The sequence below is a fragment of the Clytia hemisphaerica genome, unplaced genomic scaffold, assembly GCF_902728285.1.
Source record: "Clytia hemisphaerica strain Z4C2 unplaced genomic scaffold, Clytia hemisphaerica genome assembly, whole genome shotgun sequence".
Lineage (NCBI taxonomy): Eukaryota > Metazoa > Cnidaria > Hydrozoa > Leptothecata > Clytiidae > Clytia > Clytia hemisphaerica.
In genome coordinates this window covers 368080-385184 of record NW_027103771.1, presented here as the reverse complement: position 1 = coordinate 385184, position 17105 = coordinate 368080, and the positions used below count along the sequence as shown (strand labels likewise).

General features: G+C 34.5%; 2 protein-coding genes across 2 annotated transcripts in view; one reads left to right on the top strand and one right to left on the bottom strand.

The window, feature by feature from the left end:
• Positions 1-7915, top strand: part of LOC136806051 (membrane protein FAM174-like) — a 420508-nt gene extending 412593 nt beyond the window's left edge. The window contains exons 2-5 of the mRNA XM_067062624.1: positions 3480-3671; positions 3868-3944; positions 5195-5277; positions 6991-7915. Of these exons, the coding sequence (XP_066918725.1) occupies positions 3512-3671; positions 3868-3944; positions 5195-5277; positions 6991-7117 (447 nt within the window). The 5' untranslated portion in view covers positions 3480-3511 and the 3' untranslated portion in view covers positions 7118-7915. The remainder of the gene's footprint in view (positions 1-3479; positions 3672-3867; positions 3945-5194; positions 5278-6990) is intronic.
• LOC136806053 (uncharacterized) overlaps positions 7781-17105 on the bottom strand; it is a 43713-nt gene continuing 34388 nt past the window's right edge. Inside the window, exons 6-14 of the mRNA XM_067062625.1 lie at positions 16303-16749; positions 14814-14987; positions 14192-14287; positions 13684-13887; positions 11518-12102; positions 11118-11237; positions 10694-10897; positions 9503-9691; positions 7781-9079 (exon numbers count right to left, since the gene is read on the bottom strand). Of these exons, the coding sequence (XP_066918726.1) occupies positions 8658-9079; positions 9503-9691; positions 10694-10897; positions 11118-11237; positions 11518-12102; positions 13684-13887; positions 14192-14287; positions 14814-14987; positions 16303-16749 (2441 nt within the window). The 3' untranslated portion in view covers positions 7781-8657. The remainder of the gene's footprint in view (positions 9080-9502; positions 9692-10693; positions 10898-11117; positions 11238-11517; positions 12103-13683; positions 13888-14191; positions 14288-14813; positions 14988-16302; positions 16750-17105) is intronic.

Below are 17105 nucleotides of genomic sequence, written 5' to 3'. Positions count from 1 at the left end.
ATATTTCTTTCATCAATCGGGTGTCGTCTGCAAATAACGATGCCAAAATAGAATGAAAGATGTTGTTATCAATAATATCTTGAATCATCATGATCAGATGATTAGGAACAATAGCAGTTCCAGCACAGATCCTTGTGGCACACTTGAGATAACCTCTTATTCTAAGGACAAGGTTGACAGCTTGTGGTAAAATCAGTGTGTTTTCATTATGAGAAATATCTCGCAAGTCATCGATGACGCAAGCAATTAACAAAAAAAAAGATTTTCTTTAATAGTCATATATAAGATTTAAGATACCCTCAACTGCTCTAACTTGGGACGATTGGTCAAAACATGGGACTGGTTGATATCTGGTCTGCATTTCACTTATCATAGCGTCAGCCTGGGTTTAGGTCCCAGGCAAAAATTAGGTCCCCCCTGAGTTTTTTAAAAGTCCCCCCAAAGATTTATAAATTTTTTGTTAGCCCCCAGGACTTTTGGCCCTAGACACTTTTACAAAATTGATCCAGTAAAAAAGGGTTTTCCAATGTAAATTGCATTCAGTTGTAAGTTATTAAAGATAAAATATTTTGCACACTTTCTATAAAAATATTGCAGGGGAAAATTTTTCAGATTCATGAGCTTTAATTTGAGTAATTGAAGCCAACTATTAAGCTGAATTATTTTAGCCCCCGACGTTAAGTGATGAGATTTTAGCTCAACCCATGAACATATAAACGACTGGACGTCTATCTTTTATTGTCTCTTTTAAAGCGAGCTTCGTTGCCGCCTGTATTTCAAAGTTGGTATGAAAAATCCGACAATATTCCGTCATAATTTTATTTCTTTGAATTAAGCTACGGGGACACAGAAACAATTTTTATGCGATTGCAACAAAAACATTTTTGTTGCAATCGCATAAATATGTTTCACTGTGTCCCCACGTTAAATCTCCTTGATTGGCAACTTTTTTTGCTCAAAGTTTTTGTTGCTAAAACAAAAATAAAATTCAAATGTCCTATTGCAAATGAGAATCATACAAAAACCCTTGTGTCCCCTCACCTTGAGAAGATTCCTTGAAACATTTTTTTCATTTAGCCAATCAAATTCGTTTACACAACTCGAAACAAATCAAAACAAGACTTCAAAATGGCAGAAAGTCAGGGAAAGCAAAAGCTCTCAGACGAAGAAAAAAATCAACTTATCAATTTTTACAAAGTAAATAAAGCACTCTGGTCTTCAGAGGTCATCAACTAGGTCCTCAAAATTATCAATGTCCATCCTTACATAACCTTTGAACCCTTCTGGATCTCCTTCTTTTAATTCCTTGAATATGGTGTAAAAGGCCCCATCGATCTTCCTACGTTTTAACCATGGCCTAGTCAAAATAGACCGTTTAGCTTTTTTTTCTTTGGGTCTTCTTCATCAAGAAGAAGTGTGAGAGAAGCAATTATCACATTTTTATTACTTGTGGCAGCCATCTTAAATCACTGCCACACGTGTTTCAGTTTCATTCTCATAAATTTTGTTTCACGCTCTGAAACCCATGCGACATGGAAACAAATTTTCATGCGATTGCAACAAAAAAAATTTGTTGCGATTGCATGAAAATTTGTTTCCTTGTCCCCGAAAGCTTTATTTAGGTAAAAGAATTGATAGAGCTTTAACATTACTCCTAATGTACAAAAAAAAAATATTTTCGAATTTTTTCACAATTTGCAATCTATTTTATCAACATTTAAAGCTCTAAAATGCAGAATTTCAACTGCGTGTATACTTTTGAATCCCTTTTGTCACTCAAATAATTTTTTTTATGACTTGAAAAAAAAAGCTTGCCAAAGTTGAGAGCCTGTTTCATAAGAAAATCGAAATTAGAATGTGACACTCTCTAAGATTATTAGACACTTTTAAGTCAAAATTTAGAAATATTAGTCGGAGTTTTGACAAGCTGACGGTGATTTTGCCTCTGTTATCTTTGTTATGATATAGATAAACCACTTGATAAGAATAGAACAACAGAGACTTTTGTCGAAGTTTTGACGTTGTTAGCAAGGTATTCCCAAGTGGTATATAATCAAAATCTATTGTTTCATTTTATGCTTTTAACGAGGCGGCAACGAAGCTAGCAGCCTTTTCTACAAAAAGACAAAGGAGATGGATGTCCAGTCGTTTATATGTTCATGCTCACCCCAAGTACATAGGTCCCCCCAAAAAAGTGGTGTACTTCCAGCCCCCTCCTTTTTTGGGAAAGATTTAGGGTGTAACCCCTGCAACCAGCAGGGGAGGCTGACGGGCTGACGCTATGCTTATATACTGTTAAATCTCTTTGACAACAAATTTGTTTTGATAACTCCACCCAAGTTTATCAATCATACTTCTTCGTTCCTCTTACAGTGCACAGACACTCGCGTGTGTTCCACTACGGATTTTTTTCATATTTCAATTTAAAAGCCTACTCGGTGCAAAAGAGAAATCATGTATTTTTTAATACGCCGTTCCTGGCCGTTCATTAACTCAAATTAAATGACTTTGGAGGTTCGGTGAAATGGTGGCCGAATTGTCGTCCCATGTTTTGTCAGATAGTCCCAAGTTAGAGCAGTTGACGGTATGCAGTTGCTGACGAGTCTTAATAAGGACAAAATGCATATACTGCTCTGTAACCTGGATATCCAGGCTGTAAACTATTTCACAGTCTAGTTTTTGATATTTTATGATCTGGTTTACAGCCTGGTCTCCCTAGAGCGATTTGCATTCTCCATTTGAGAATGCAGTCCGTTTGCTTGCGTTCACTTTGCTAAAGCTGTAAGGACCAATCTACACAGCGCAGAGCAATTCTGAAGTAAAAATAGGATAGTCCTCCACTTGCTAGTGAAGATAGAGCTTTCTGTTACATGAAAAATGAAAAAGAAGAAAACAGAGGCAAGTTCATATTCCAAGAAAACATTTTCTGATGGTTGGTCATGATAATGCATGCAAACTTGTTCATGGACTCTGGTGTAATCTTTGGATGTTTTAAATGGTTTTAGATCTTGTAAGGCTGCTTTTATTAAGTTCTGTTTTGCTGGGTTTGCACTTTCATTCTCTAAGGAGACCAAGCTCTATAATTTTAAAACTTTGTATGTTTAGGTAAATTTTGTTTTTTCTAAAATATTGAGCTTGGATATCCAGGTTAACTGCTCTGCCACCTGAATCTCCTGAGTCGAGATAGTTGGACAGTAATTCTTATTTCTTCACATATATAAAAGGATTATCATCAATAGTGAGGATTGGTTTGTTTTGTCTTTTGGCTTTTAGAATTTTGGGTTGTAAAATTCATTGGACATTTTGATTGTTGTCATATGATGTGGGAAAAGTTTTAGTGTTTTTTGAAATTTGATTAGCTTCTTCAGATAAACCTTAAACCTTTTACAAATTAATGCACACCCCATGCAATTGCAACCAGCCTTGGAATTATACAGAAAAATAATTTACAATAAATACAATAATGAGATTGTTTTTAGCAGGTTGAAAAAAAATTACGTTAATTATAACCATGAACACATTGCATGTTCTCCTAATTGTTGGTGGAATACTGACTCTGCAAAATGTGTCAGCTGCTCCTGTAGATCAAACCACTGCAACAACTACAACAAAATCAGAAATAACGATACCGCCAAAGAGCACTCAAACAACCAATTCTTCAACTATTGCAGGTTGGTTGTCAATCTCTCTATTTTAATATTATAATCAGAAGATCTTTTAAATAATACTATGCAATTTAATTCATTTTAGTATTCCAATTTACATGAGCTTTGGAACTCAAAATCAGAACTTTCTGTTAATCATTAAGTTCATAACTCTGTGATTGTCCGCCTTATTTTAAAAGACACTTTGTTTTTTTTACTATAGGGACTACAGTAGCACCAAACAATGGAAAAAGACTTAAAACTGATTTCAAACACATTTCGATGAGAGCTATGGTTGTAGTAAGTACCGTGTGCGCCACAAAAAAGTTTCTCTCTTTTAAACTAATATTCTCGAAATCTAAATTTTTTAAAAGAACCATTTCTATTTCATTGGAAAGAAGAAAGATAAACTTAAATTTTGATGCGTCATTTATTAAAATTCGAATCATTAGATCAAAAGTTATGTTCAATTGAATAAAAAAGTTACTTTGAAAAAGTGCTTGAAAACGTTAAAAATAGACCTATCAAATTAAACAGAAGCATAATTACATGATACATCAGTATTTTCGAATCAGTCATTAAAAAATGATAATTAGCTGTCGAAATAATCTTTTTTTATATAAAGGAAGGTTGAATTTCAATAAAAGGAAGAAAATTCGTCGAAAAAGGCCAAAAAATCTGGTAAAATTCTTAAAAATACATCAAAATATGGGTTTCGAGGTTAATGCAGCCTTACATAAGACTTTTTCCGGTCTACAACCAAAAATCTGAGGAAAATTTCGGTAAAAGTAAATTAAATTGATTTTGATGAATATTTTAAACTCTTGTTGACCCTTCAGTTTCAAAATTTATGTGTTTAGTTACTGAAAAATGCTCTTAATCATGTAAAGGCTTTTGCGACTACCAAATTTGAAATAAAAATTTGATAGGTCAATTTTCAACGTTTCCGAGCACTTTCTGAAAGTAACTTTTTTATTCAATAATTGAGCATAACTTTCGATCTAATTAACCGAATTTAATAAATGACCCATCAAAATTTAAGTTTTTCTTTTTTCTTTCCAATGAAATGGGAATGGTTCTTTTAGAATTTTTCGATTTTGAGAAATTTAGTTTCAAAGAGAGAAACTTTTTTGTGGCGCACCCGGTATATTTCACCTTTTTTTTAACACTGGGCTCTTCCAGGAAAAATCCGTTCATGTGAGTGTCCAAGAGGTTAAATTGATGATTGTCCATGGGTTTTAACCCATGTCCATGGGGTGAAAAATGAAAATGTCCAGGGATAATTCATTGAAAAAATAGTATATACTCCACCCCCTTTTTTCTGAGCTGTCTAATATTCTCTGCTAATCATTTGCATGATATTATTTATACTGATTGCTGTACTCTTACAAGAGATGGGAAAATGTACGTTTATTTAGGTACACTAAAATTCATTTACATACAAACACCAATGAATTCAGAAAGATAATAGCATATAATTTTGCCATCTTTAATCTGTGATTTACAGCTACAAAATGTTTTAAGAAATTATTATCTTTGTATTTTTCTAGGTAGGTGTGATATGTGCAGTTGTCATTCTCTACTTTATCATACGTGCCGTTTGCTCTCGAAGGCGGCAAAATAGAAATAGAAAGTAAGCTACTGAATATTATTATAATGGTAGCAAAATATGTGTGATGCTTCATATTACAAGTCTTACATTACATGCTTGGTCATATTCAATTTTATTTGACGTCAAATACAGTCGCATCGCGAGAGCAGCAAAAAATGTGCACAATATGGCGGAAATAACTGGAAAAATATACGAACGAAAATCCGAGGAAATTGGTTATTGTACCCCATCAAGCTGCCTCATCCATGCAAACACAAATAAAAAGGACACTTTACAATGCAAGAAATGCGAACGTCAAGTTCATTTGGCTTGCTCTGAGCTTCCTCCTTATCAAATCCAGCTTTATCTTCAACACAAATCTAGAAGCTATCAATGTATGAGCTGTGTGATCATAACACCAGAATTGAAAAAGAAATTGAACTTCAAGTCTGTTGGAGATTTACAAAAAGATATCGATGCATGTGAGAACATAATAAAAGCACAACGGGAGGACATTTCAAATTTGAAGGCTAAAGTGTCAACTAACAATGTGAATAAAGCAGTCGCAGAAATTGAAAACACCTTCAATAAAAGAATTGACGTGCTGGAAGGCAAAATAAATAAAATCGCAAACAAAAAATCTTCGTCTGTGAATGAAATTGCTTGTGAAAAATCAAGTTATTCAGAAATAACAAAGAAACATCTTGAGTCGCAAACGAAAACGATAAAGCGTTTCCTTGAAAAAGAAAATAAGGATAAAAAATGGATTGAAGCGACTTTGTGTAATCTCATGATACATCATCTATATGAAACTACGGAAGACACGAAAGAGATAGCGGATAAGAAAGATATCGACTACATAGAAAAACATATAATTTCAAAACTGAATATAGGAGAAATCAAGGTAAAAAAATCAGAAAGAATCGGTACCCTAACACTTGAAAACGAAGAGAAAAAACATTACCGTCCATTGAAACTTACATTTCAAAGTGAGGAAGATAAAGAAAAGGTGCTAAAGGGGATCTGCAATTCAAGACGCCGTTACGAATTTAAAGCAACAGACGATCTGTCAAAAAACGAACGAAACCTCGTTAAGGAATGGTGCCAAAAGGCAAAAGAACGAAATATGAAGAAGAACGATGACAGCTTCCAGTGGAAAGTCCGTGGAAGCCCAAGAACTCGACTTTATATGAAAAAAGTACTTGTACAATAAGAATAAGAACTTTGTTACATTATAAAGATAAACTGTAAATATAAATGAGATTATTTCATAGAGGTCAATAGACCTGCGAAATATACTTCTATAATATTTACATTTATCTATGATTTTGGAGTTCTAAGCAATGAATAAACACAGTATAATTTCCCAACGTTGATTTATCTTGATATTTCATATATATTTTTAATTTTGATTTAGTTTTAATGCTTCTTCCATAATCGTCTAGTTGAAGCTATAGATCTTGTCGGAGTTTTTTATTTTTCTAAAAAAAACGATGCATTGTGGGATTGTTTCGGGGGTATTACAATATGACAATCTCTTAAGAATTCCTCGAGGGAATTCTATTGTAATAGTAACAATCCCACAATGCATTGCTGTTTTAGGAAAATCAAAAGCTTGGATAAGGTCTTGTTGTGTATTTGTGATAGCAAACAATCATTCATTAAGGGAATTCATTGGTCTAACTATCTATCTAAAATTCTACTCCTTGAAGGCCACAGAGCAGCATTTTTGACTATTTTTTTATTTTTTTTAAGATATGGTATGCTGAGGGAGAACCGTGATGACCGAATGGAGATGCGACCTCTATCTGAGGGTGACGATGATGACGATGATGATGACCTCACATTATTTGATGCTTCTCAAAGGAAAAGCAAGCGTTGAAGAAACAAAACTAAGACTTTAGATTTATGTTTTTTATCTGAATTGTTTTACGTTCATGATTTTTTTATTGCTCGGGTGTATATTAATAGGAAATTAAGTCTTCCTTCCATGTAAGGAGGTGTTCTTTACAGTTGTAGCTGGTTTCAATTACAGAAGAAACAAAAATTGGCCTAAAAAGCATTTTTAAGCAGAACTAAGGACCCACCTTACATATGTAAAGTTTTTATTGTGACTCATATCAAGACAATACCTATGCAGAGATTTCCATCTTATGATTTTCTCCTCAAAGCTGACGCCCCTTCGCTCTTTTGCTGAAGATCTTAAACATTTGAGTCGAAAACAAAAAAGTTATAGTTATGTACCTCCATGAATTTTTAGGATTTTTCCAATGGTTCCTTGTGTTCATAATATATCTTTTTTAATATTTTGGGATTTTGTAACAAAGTTTTGGCTGATTCTGACTTGAGGTGTTTTGGATATGATTTCGCAAATCCTAAACTTTGAAAATAGAGTCACAGGACAGTTTTGGAATCACCCGATTTCATTCAATTGTATTTCCTTATAGGAGATACAATTTTTTTAGTGATCTTAGCCATATTTATCTTCTGTTTCTTGGGGGTAAATATATTTTGTGAAATTTTTGAGGAATTTATAAATTGTATATTTATTATATCATTGTTTATCATTATTATTAACATTAAATTCTACCTTTCCATTTAAAACTATTTTGTATAAAGATGAATACACAAAACGACAAATTTTCTTGAAATAAAAATAATAACGTAAATACCACGTGATTCATAAAATAAAAAACATTCATACTAAACAGTAACACACAAAACTAAATTGGTCGTTGTCGAAATTGAAAAGATTTTCGTTCAAAAGCAAAATGACATTGAAGTTTTGAAAAAGCTTTATAGTGAGATCTACCTTTGTTCAACTACCTGGTGTGCCAGAAATAAGTTACCTTCTTTTGACTTGATATTGTAGGCAATAGAAAAGAGATTTTTCAAAGATCATTTCGGAATCTATTCAGAGGAAAGCCTAGTTTTCCCCTTTTTTGACATTTTTAAAAATTGACAGAATACTGGTTTTTGAACATAACTTTTGAACCAATTAATACACCAAATTTTAAGTTAGGCTTTCCTCTGAATGATTCCAAAACAATATTTGAAAAATCTCTTCTTGCACAACCGCGGTACAATTTTGAAAAATCGGATGTGCTATTATAAACTTTTGTCTTTTTTCATTCTTAAATCTTCGTTCCATACCACAGTTTATGGATTTATCTACAAACTATTCTTTCATAGCAGAATTATACAAAAATGAAAATGTTTCTATCCAAGGGATTTCGACGAGTTCACAATATGGGAACGTTCTCTACAAGGTAATCTACCATTTCCAATGTTTCAAACAGCCAGCATTTATTCGTCTACTGTTCTACAATCCAAAACTTGTTATATCTTGAATATCAATCATATAACATTTTGTAACATCTTTTTAATAATATCGATAGTAATCGTTATGATATCGTGGCTGATTATAATACATAATTTTGATGTTTTGGGATATTATATCGTTTGAAGGGCATTGAAGCATCGATCTCATCCCCACCCATGAAAGGCATCGTGAACTTTCGTAAGATTTCTACCAATTTGCCTTGATCAACATGACCTAATGTTCTTTGTTTACTTTCATTTTCTCGTTCTTCTTCTCTAGATACTTCAGTAGGGACGAAAGGAAGTTTCACCAAGTGTGGCTGTTGGCGGGCTGGCGCCCCACCACCCAACATATTCATCATGAGCGGGTTATTGAAAAATGCCGCTGGTGACGGCCCGATGATTTCAACGATTGTAGGTCGTTGTAGTTTATGTTGACATTGCGGTCCGGTGAAACCATGGAGACAGCGACACACATTATGACCAAGGCATTCACCACCGTTTTGGCATCTTTGTTCACATGCTAAGGTATGATTTTAAAAAGTTTACTTTCCTATCGTCCCTCGCATGACTAAAGGTTCAATCTCAAAATTAATACCTTACAAAATTTAGAGTTTTACTGTGGTGAGATTGAGATTGCCCTTTTTTCATTTAGAGGAAAAGTCGATGTTTTCATATTATGACAAAAAGGCCAATCTCAAAGGCAGAACAGGATTGCAAGATTTCCAATTTTCCAAGACACTTATTTTGAGATTGAACCTTTAGTCATGTGAGGGACGCGTATCAAAAAGTAGTTTGAAAGGAAGAAAGAAGTCTTTTCTGCGATGCTCTCATATTCTGGTTGATTTTTAGAGGTTTCTTATCCAATTTGAGTATGAAAGAGAACTTTTAGAAATTTTTGACAGGACATGATTGAATTGAATCAATATCACTTAAAATTACTTACGTTTTGCAAATAGCTCGAAGAATTTGGGTGCTTTTGCGAAGAAGAGCAGCTTGGGAGCGCGTTTAATTGTTTGGAAAACTCCATGTCTTGAAATAGGAAGACGTCCAATACTTAATTCCAATTTATCAATGTCATGTTCTTTAGCTGGCTCGTCAGGTTCCAAAGCTGCTGATGGTGTAGGAGAGCTCACTATGGTATGAGGAAACAAAATAGTATTACCTTAAGTGGATTAATGGATTTGATTTGGTGATTGGCTAAATTACGATTTTTGGCTGGAATTGAATTTGACGAATTTCGTTAAAATTTGCCAAATTCGCCAAATTTAATCCCCACTTACCAAAATTAATCCACTTGAGGTACTTTTTATGGTCGGTAGTAAGGTAATAAGTTTTAACACACAATATGCAGGTTTCGAATTAGTTCTCTGTTTTGATCCCGTGTAGTTTAAGCGAAGAAATACAAAGTAAACAAACTCTGATAGCAGGCTCTAAGAACTTTCTCAATTTTTCTATCAGAGATGATTGATATCTTACTCTGTGCGTCTGTTTTATTTTATGTTTCATACAAAAGTAATCAAAAAGTCGTGTCACAATCCTAGGCTTATATGCTCCTAAGATTGTTTAAAAGGGAATACTGATTGTTCCTGATCATCTCCACCAAATCTTTTAGAACCAATAAAACATTTTCAAACAAGAATATTAATCAGCGGTAGATCTGGCTAGCAGAGAACAATACAAACGAGTTAAATTCTTTCCTTATCATTGTGATTTCTCAATTCCTTGAATTTGAAAAACTGTTGTTTGATGTTTTTGTACAAGAGATGTGAAGAATACATTTATCAACCCAGAAAACTCTTCAAAGGGATTTAGTTGATTTTACAAGGGAGGTCAAATTTCTCTTTATATGAGAAACTCAATGTAACGATTTTAGACGATCCTAGCTGGTTAACTCAGTCAGGGAGAAAAGACACTTTTTTATTCTACTACTGAACACTTTGGTGACAATCTTCAGGCAACTCTGTCACCAAAGTTACATGAAACTGCCAGTACCAGAATAAAAAAGTGTCGTTTCTTCCTGACTGACATCGCTTTACTTATGTTTCGAGCACTGTAAAAGACTGAAGAAATACTTAGCTGGTTAACTCGAAACCAGTTTCCTCACTGAGTATTAACGGTAACAGTTTCCACTTACATAATGTTGGTGGTGCTTGTTCTTCTTTCTTCAGAAGTTGTTGTTGAAAAATCTTGCTGACAACTTGTCGAATGGGAAGTGGTAGTCTACTCAGCACTGGTGAATTGAAAATCTTGCCATGTTCGATGTCGTTAGCTTCTTGTGATCCTTTTGGAGGTAGAGGTATGAAGATCTCATTCAAAAGTTTTGGTCGTCTTCTGCCTCCTGTAAATTGGTGTTTAAAAACGAAATAGTTGAAACAAAAATATTTTCTACCGTCTTTTGTTATTCTGATAGGCAAAATTGTAAAGTAAAACGCTGGCTCAACTAGAATTTTACTTACAATTTCATTGGAGATTTGTAAAATACCCAGGGGGCTCACAATGTTTTAATTACAGAGGTTACAAATTGATTTCGAATGAAGTTGAATATTCAATCTTTTTACCTCCGAGTTTATTGATAGGGGCTGGTAGTGGACCAAAAGGTGGTAGAGCAGAAATAGCTCCAGATTTTTCTTCGAATGGCATTGGCAATTTGTTAAGTGTTTGACGTTCTCGTTGTGTATCTAGAAGAGTATGAAATATAAGCAATTCACGTCACCATTGAAATCTCTTTCCAGGGCTCTGAGATGCATTGATTGTACGAGTCGTACTGTCGAATATTAATCGTAACTGAAGGTATAAAGCTTTTAAATATTCTATTTAAAGGGAAATTTATGGAAAAATTGTTAATAATAATTGATTGACCTTTGACATCTTGATATTTTACCAATCTTTACCAATAGTATTGTTTGAAATTTCAAAATACCCTATTTATTTGTAACACCCGCAATAAACCCTACCTACCGATTTTCTTTTCGATTCTTTCAAGCCCTTCACTAATTGTTCCCATGGCTGATTCCAGTTCTTTCTCTTTACTTTCCAAACTGCTGACCTTGGCAATCAAGGTATCAATACTCTCTGTGTTCATATCTAGTTGAGTCATCATGTCTTCTTGAGCAAAGTTTGGTGGTGGTTCTTCCATTAGAGGTTTTGGTGACATCAATGGTTGATCAATATCAGTTAATACTGGTGGTTTTGGAAAGTTCAATTCCGGCTTTGAAGGTTCTTTTAGGGCCTGTGGAACGGGTTTCAGAATTAGTTTATCATCTTCTGTGTTCTCCTCCTCATCAGGTTTAGATTCCTCTTGGTCTGGTGAACCTCCTGGAAGCTCTGGTAGTGGAGCTTCATTACCGGCAGGTGGTGGTGCATTCTGAGGGTTTGATGGTACGTTCTGTACTGGTGGTGGTAGATCAGGTTTACTTTCGTTATTGGGAGGGGGAGGAGAAGGTGGTGTAGGGTTGAAGGGTCCTTCTTCTTGTTCTTCAGATGGTTCCTCGGGTTCAGTGGTTGGTGCTTCCGTTACTGGCTTTGCAGGCTTGGGCTCCGTTGCTATTCAAAGAAAAGAAGTATCTTTTAGGAAATCTATATATTAATAGCCGTAGTCTGTATGTGTGTTTGTTGGTTTGTTTTTTGTGTGTCACTTTCGTTTTCGCAAGCAATGTTTTGTTCTTTTAAAAGATGACTGTTGCTTCTTGCTCCACAAATGTGTTAAATCAGATTCGCGCCGTTTTATAAAGACTTTGTTTTGATTGATAGATTAGACTTTTTTCTTTTTTTTTTTCTTTCTTTTCTTTTTTTTTATGTTTTCGAATGTAATTAACGACCTTATTTGATTTGAGACATTCGAATTCTTTTCAAAAAAAAAGAAAATCTTTTAAACAGAATCTGTTAAAGAAAAGAACAAATATAAAATAAGACCTAAGAATCACAAGACAAGTTTGTTAGAACAACAGCAACATTAAAAATACATTCAAAAGGCGGTAAAAACTAGAGTTCTTTCCTCGTAAAAAGGGACCTTTAAACATCTATGTCGATGATTATTTTGCTGTAAATCTAAGTCATTGTTGAATTTGAAAAGTTATCGAAGTTATGACGAAGTTATTTTATAAAAAGCAACCTAAAATTGCGCTATCACGCTTTTTTGTCTGCGTGTCCTAGCTGCCTTCCGGGGGGACTATGGTTGCGAGCTGACTTTCGGCCCTGTCCCTCGGAACCTTAGCAGAATAAAGAGGAGAAGAAACAAGGGAATTTGTGTGTATTTTAATTCACTTTTTGGAACTAATTTGACCAAATTTCTATCTTTCTGGGGGCAAAAAGTTGAAATTTTCCTATTTTTCCGATTCTTAGTGGGACTGAAGTTTGATTTTCCGATTTTTCAAACTGCCATGTTTCAAAAAAGGCACCCTTAAGGCCGGCACATACCCTTCTCTTGCCTAAGTAACCCCCCCCCCCCAGGGCTGCCCTTTTCGACGAATCTCGTGTCATGTCTATTATTTCACTCCGCTTATCTTGACATCAAAGTTTTCCTAAACATCAAGAACTACGCAAATATAACGCGAGCGAAGCGAGAAAAAAAAAAATTTAATTGCAGAGGCGTCTCGGACGTCGTTGGTCGCCGGTATGGTGTAATTTGGGAATGACGCCCTTTTTCTGCTTTCTGATCATTTTTGCCACAAAAATCTTTTTCAAAATATGGTTAAAAGATACGTCACCCGGGAGGGATAGAGTCAAACTTTGAAGAGAATTCTTCTCTTTAATTTTGATTTCATCGTGTTTAAGCCACCTTCCCAACATCCAAAGGACTCTAAATGCGTTCAGCAAACAGCTAAACCGGCGTGCGACGGCGGGTACCGGCTAGTATAGATTAATAAAATAAGTAATACTCTATAAAATTCGTGCGGGACTCGCTATAGTAGATTTTTGCTCGTATTTTATGAAGAAAGAAACCAGGAATGACTGCATTCCTAAATTTTCAGAACATTTCTTTAAATTCTAAAAAAGTTTTTTTTTAGAGTTTTGCACACCTTTCAGGGGCTAATTACGGTGAAAGGAGTGCTCTTGTTAAACAGGTGCACCCGGTATACCAGGTTTTCCGAGTCCACCTTTCAAAAGAGAATTCAAATTACTTACGATTTTGTATCTTGAGACCAGAAGAAGACACAGAACTTCCTTCATCCGTTTCATCCTCATCCTCCTCCTTGTCTCCATCACTTTCATCTGTTCCTTTATCATATGTTGGTTTATCAGTTGGTTTGTTTGCTGGTTTGGCTGTTACTTCTAACGAATCACTGTCTGTAGTTTTGTTGTCTTTTGAATTGTCTGATGATTTGTCATCTGAAAAAGGAAAACTATTACTGTCAAATCATATTCATAAAGTTCAACTGTTTATAAGAGTACATTCAAAAATAGATAGACCTAATCTCATATCATGGCTTTTGAACCTCCCCCTTCCTTGTAAAAAGATGGTTCGGTTGAATTTATCAAATTTTAAGCTGGAATTTATGTTTTATGCAGACCCTATCAGGTCAATTAATTTGGATTCCGAGTTAGGGGAGAGACACATGTAGACTTGGTTTAAAAAGGTAAAACCAGCAAACCGTAATGTGATTATGGTTATTACTAAGGAAGAATCTCTCACCTTCGCCTTTGTTCTCAGTTTTCTTTGGTTCTTCTTTATCTTCGTCATCTTCACCACTGGCGCTAATTTCCATATCTTCTTCAACGTCTCGATCGTCTGGAAAAGAATATTTAGTCTTAATGGTAGATTTTCAATACACTTAAATTCGCAGATTTTGTACTTATCACTCAATATCACTTGACAGACAGCAGTCTAAATACCTAAAAACCCTCCTCCAGCCTTTAGAAATTCTTCAAAAGTTTTCTAGCGAAAAACGTGACTAAAACGTGACTGACATGATTCTCACAGCCACTAAATTCTGGTTAAAAACCTTAAAAATCGATTCCATAATCAGAAAAAAATCATTTTCCATGAAATGTTTCAACCACAGATTTCTATAAAGCCCGAAGGGCTAGATGGAGTGCTTTAGGCTTTTCCAAGCAAAAAAAAGTGAAAATAGCTAAAGATATTGTTGCTATTGTTTTCGAAAATTTGTGAAGCTTCTGATTGGTCAAACGCAGAAGTTCTAATGTCACGTGATCTCGTTCGAAATACGGCACACTTTTCAATACACAATCGGGCTTTATGTAGCTGTGATTTCAACGTGTCGCCCATCAAAATTAGACTCTCACTTATTGCTTACCCGATTCGCCTTTTGGTTTCTTACTGCTGTCCGGTAAACTTTGTGGGTTGAATTTCTTCTTTTTACCAAATTTATGTTTATTACTGATCGCTCGCCCTTGCCCACTAACTTGCTTCATAAAGTCATTGAGATGTTCTCGTAATGTTTGATCATTCGAAAGTGTGGTTTTTGTCGCTGTTAAGGGTAAGAGAATTGGAAAAAGTCAGCCAAAAAAGGTTTTCAACAAACATCTGAACGGTGTTTAAGATATACTAGGACAGCCTAGTGGATATTTTTGCCACCGCAGGAAGCCTAAAGCTTCCGAGGATGGCATTCATAGCTTCACGCATAAGGAAGTTGGGCAAACATCTCATAATTTTGCGCGCGTTTTTCAGTATTTTAGTTCCGGTTAAATGGTGTACCGGTAACATTCTTAGCTTGACTGTATTTCTATTGTTTTATCATCATTAAAAACACTTTTCCGGATTTTTTTTTATCTGATTACCCATTTTCAAAGCTCTATGTCTTTTTTTATTACCTCAGGGAGTCGAACTAAGGGAAATTCCTTTTTTTGTTGGGAAATTCCCTATTTAAACCACAAGTAGTTATTAACCGCTCTGAGCAACGCAAATTAGAAATTTTTATCCTTTCAAAAAGTTGTCGTTTGACTATTACAGTAAAATGGCAGTTTAGTACAGTAGCGTTTAGTATGCTATAAACAAACCATAATATACCATTATTTTGGTAATAAAAGAGATGACAAAAAAAAAAACAGATAAATAACTTATCTCTATAAGAAGATATCTATGAGATGGACACAAATTGCTAATATTTGTAGACTAGATTTTGCTTCAGATGAGATGCCATTCTAACAGAAGTAACGGCTATAAGTAACATTTCTTTCCAAATTCAACAATTTATTTGATCGTTCTTCTGCGGTGGCACTTTAATAAAAATTATGGCTAGTTAATTGATAATCGACTATGACTGGAGAACTTTCAGTTGAGCTCATTTTAGAAAATTCTCACTTCCTAAATATTAGAGTTTGCACTTCAAATTCTTGGAAATTATAGCTTGTTTTTAACTTGGAGAAACCGAAAGTCAAAACTTAGACCTTACTTTGATGTTTTTAGCCTGGGCTCTATCATTTATAGAAAATATTTCTTTGATCCATTGTCTAATGGTCCATATATAGGTCTACACGCTATTCTAACAAACCAATCAAAACTTCTACCATATGTATAGATATGTAGAATCCGCAAATCTACCATATTGGTAGTTACTGTAAACACTATCCAGACAATATAAAAAGAACGACAAATAACTATTAAAAAGCGACGAAAAGAACGGCAAACCGTAACCCTAACTACCAAAGAACGAGACGACATATTACGCATGCGCATAATTCTTTATGTTAAGCATTTACCGTATCTACACATATGGTAGATTTACGGATGTTTACATATCTACACATATGGTAGAAATAAGTGTGGTTTTTTTTCAAACTTACCCTGTTGATTCGGCAATGATTTTTTCGTTGCGCCAACCGCTACATTATCAACGTAACCTTTGACCTTGTACTTCTTTTGAACTTTCGATTTCTTTTTAATAATTTTCATAATTTCACTTCGTTTCTTGGCATTGGACGCTTTACCGTACAAAATTCTCGCGATATCTTTTGAAAGAGGTCCTTGATATAGAATGATCTTCGGGAAAGCGATTTTACTTTTCTTCGTTTTTTTGCTACTATGTTTTGCCGATGATCTTTTTTTGCCTGTTGAAGATTTTTTCTTGGCAAGGTTTTGATGTTTTCCTTCTAATTCAGACGGTTTGTTGTTCTTGGTAAAGTTGTTTTTGGTTGCAGCAGCTCCTTTGATGTTAATCTCCAGTGTTTCCATTTTACCAATTGGTTTGGCTTTGACAAAGTTTTCACGCTTTGTGACGTCGATGTTGTCATCTAAAATGAAGAGGAGATTGTAATGATTAGCACGAGCTAATATTGTTTTGCCATCATGAAAATCCTATTTAGAAAGCTCTCATTATTTCATTGGCACACATTATTTTTCAATTTCATAACATAATAATCAATCTTTTGTAGTAGTAGGCTACTATATGAATAATATTATTGTTATCGTTAAATGTTTCTCAATAAAATTTCCACCCTCGCTTTTTTTTATAAGAATGGTGTTTTTTCATTTCATGATGGATATTCTTAACTTTTTGGGGAAAATCATCCTAGGATATTCTTACAGCATTTTTAGGTTAGGATCCTAATTCAAACTAGATTTAACATTTCATATATACGTCTCAAGC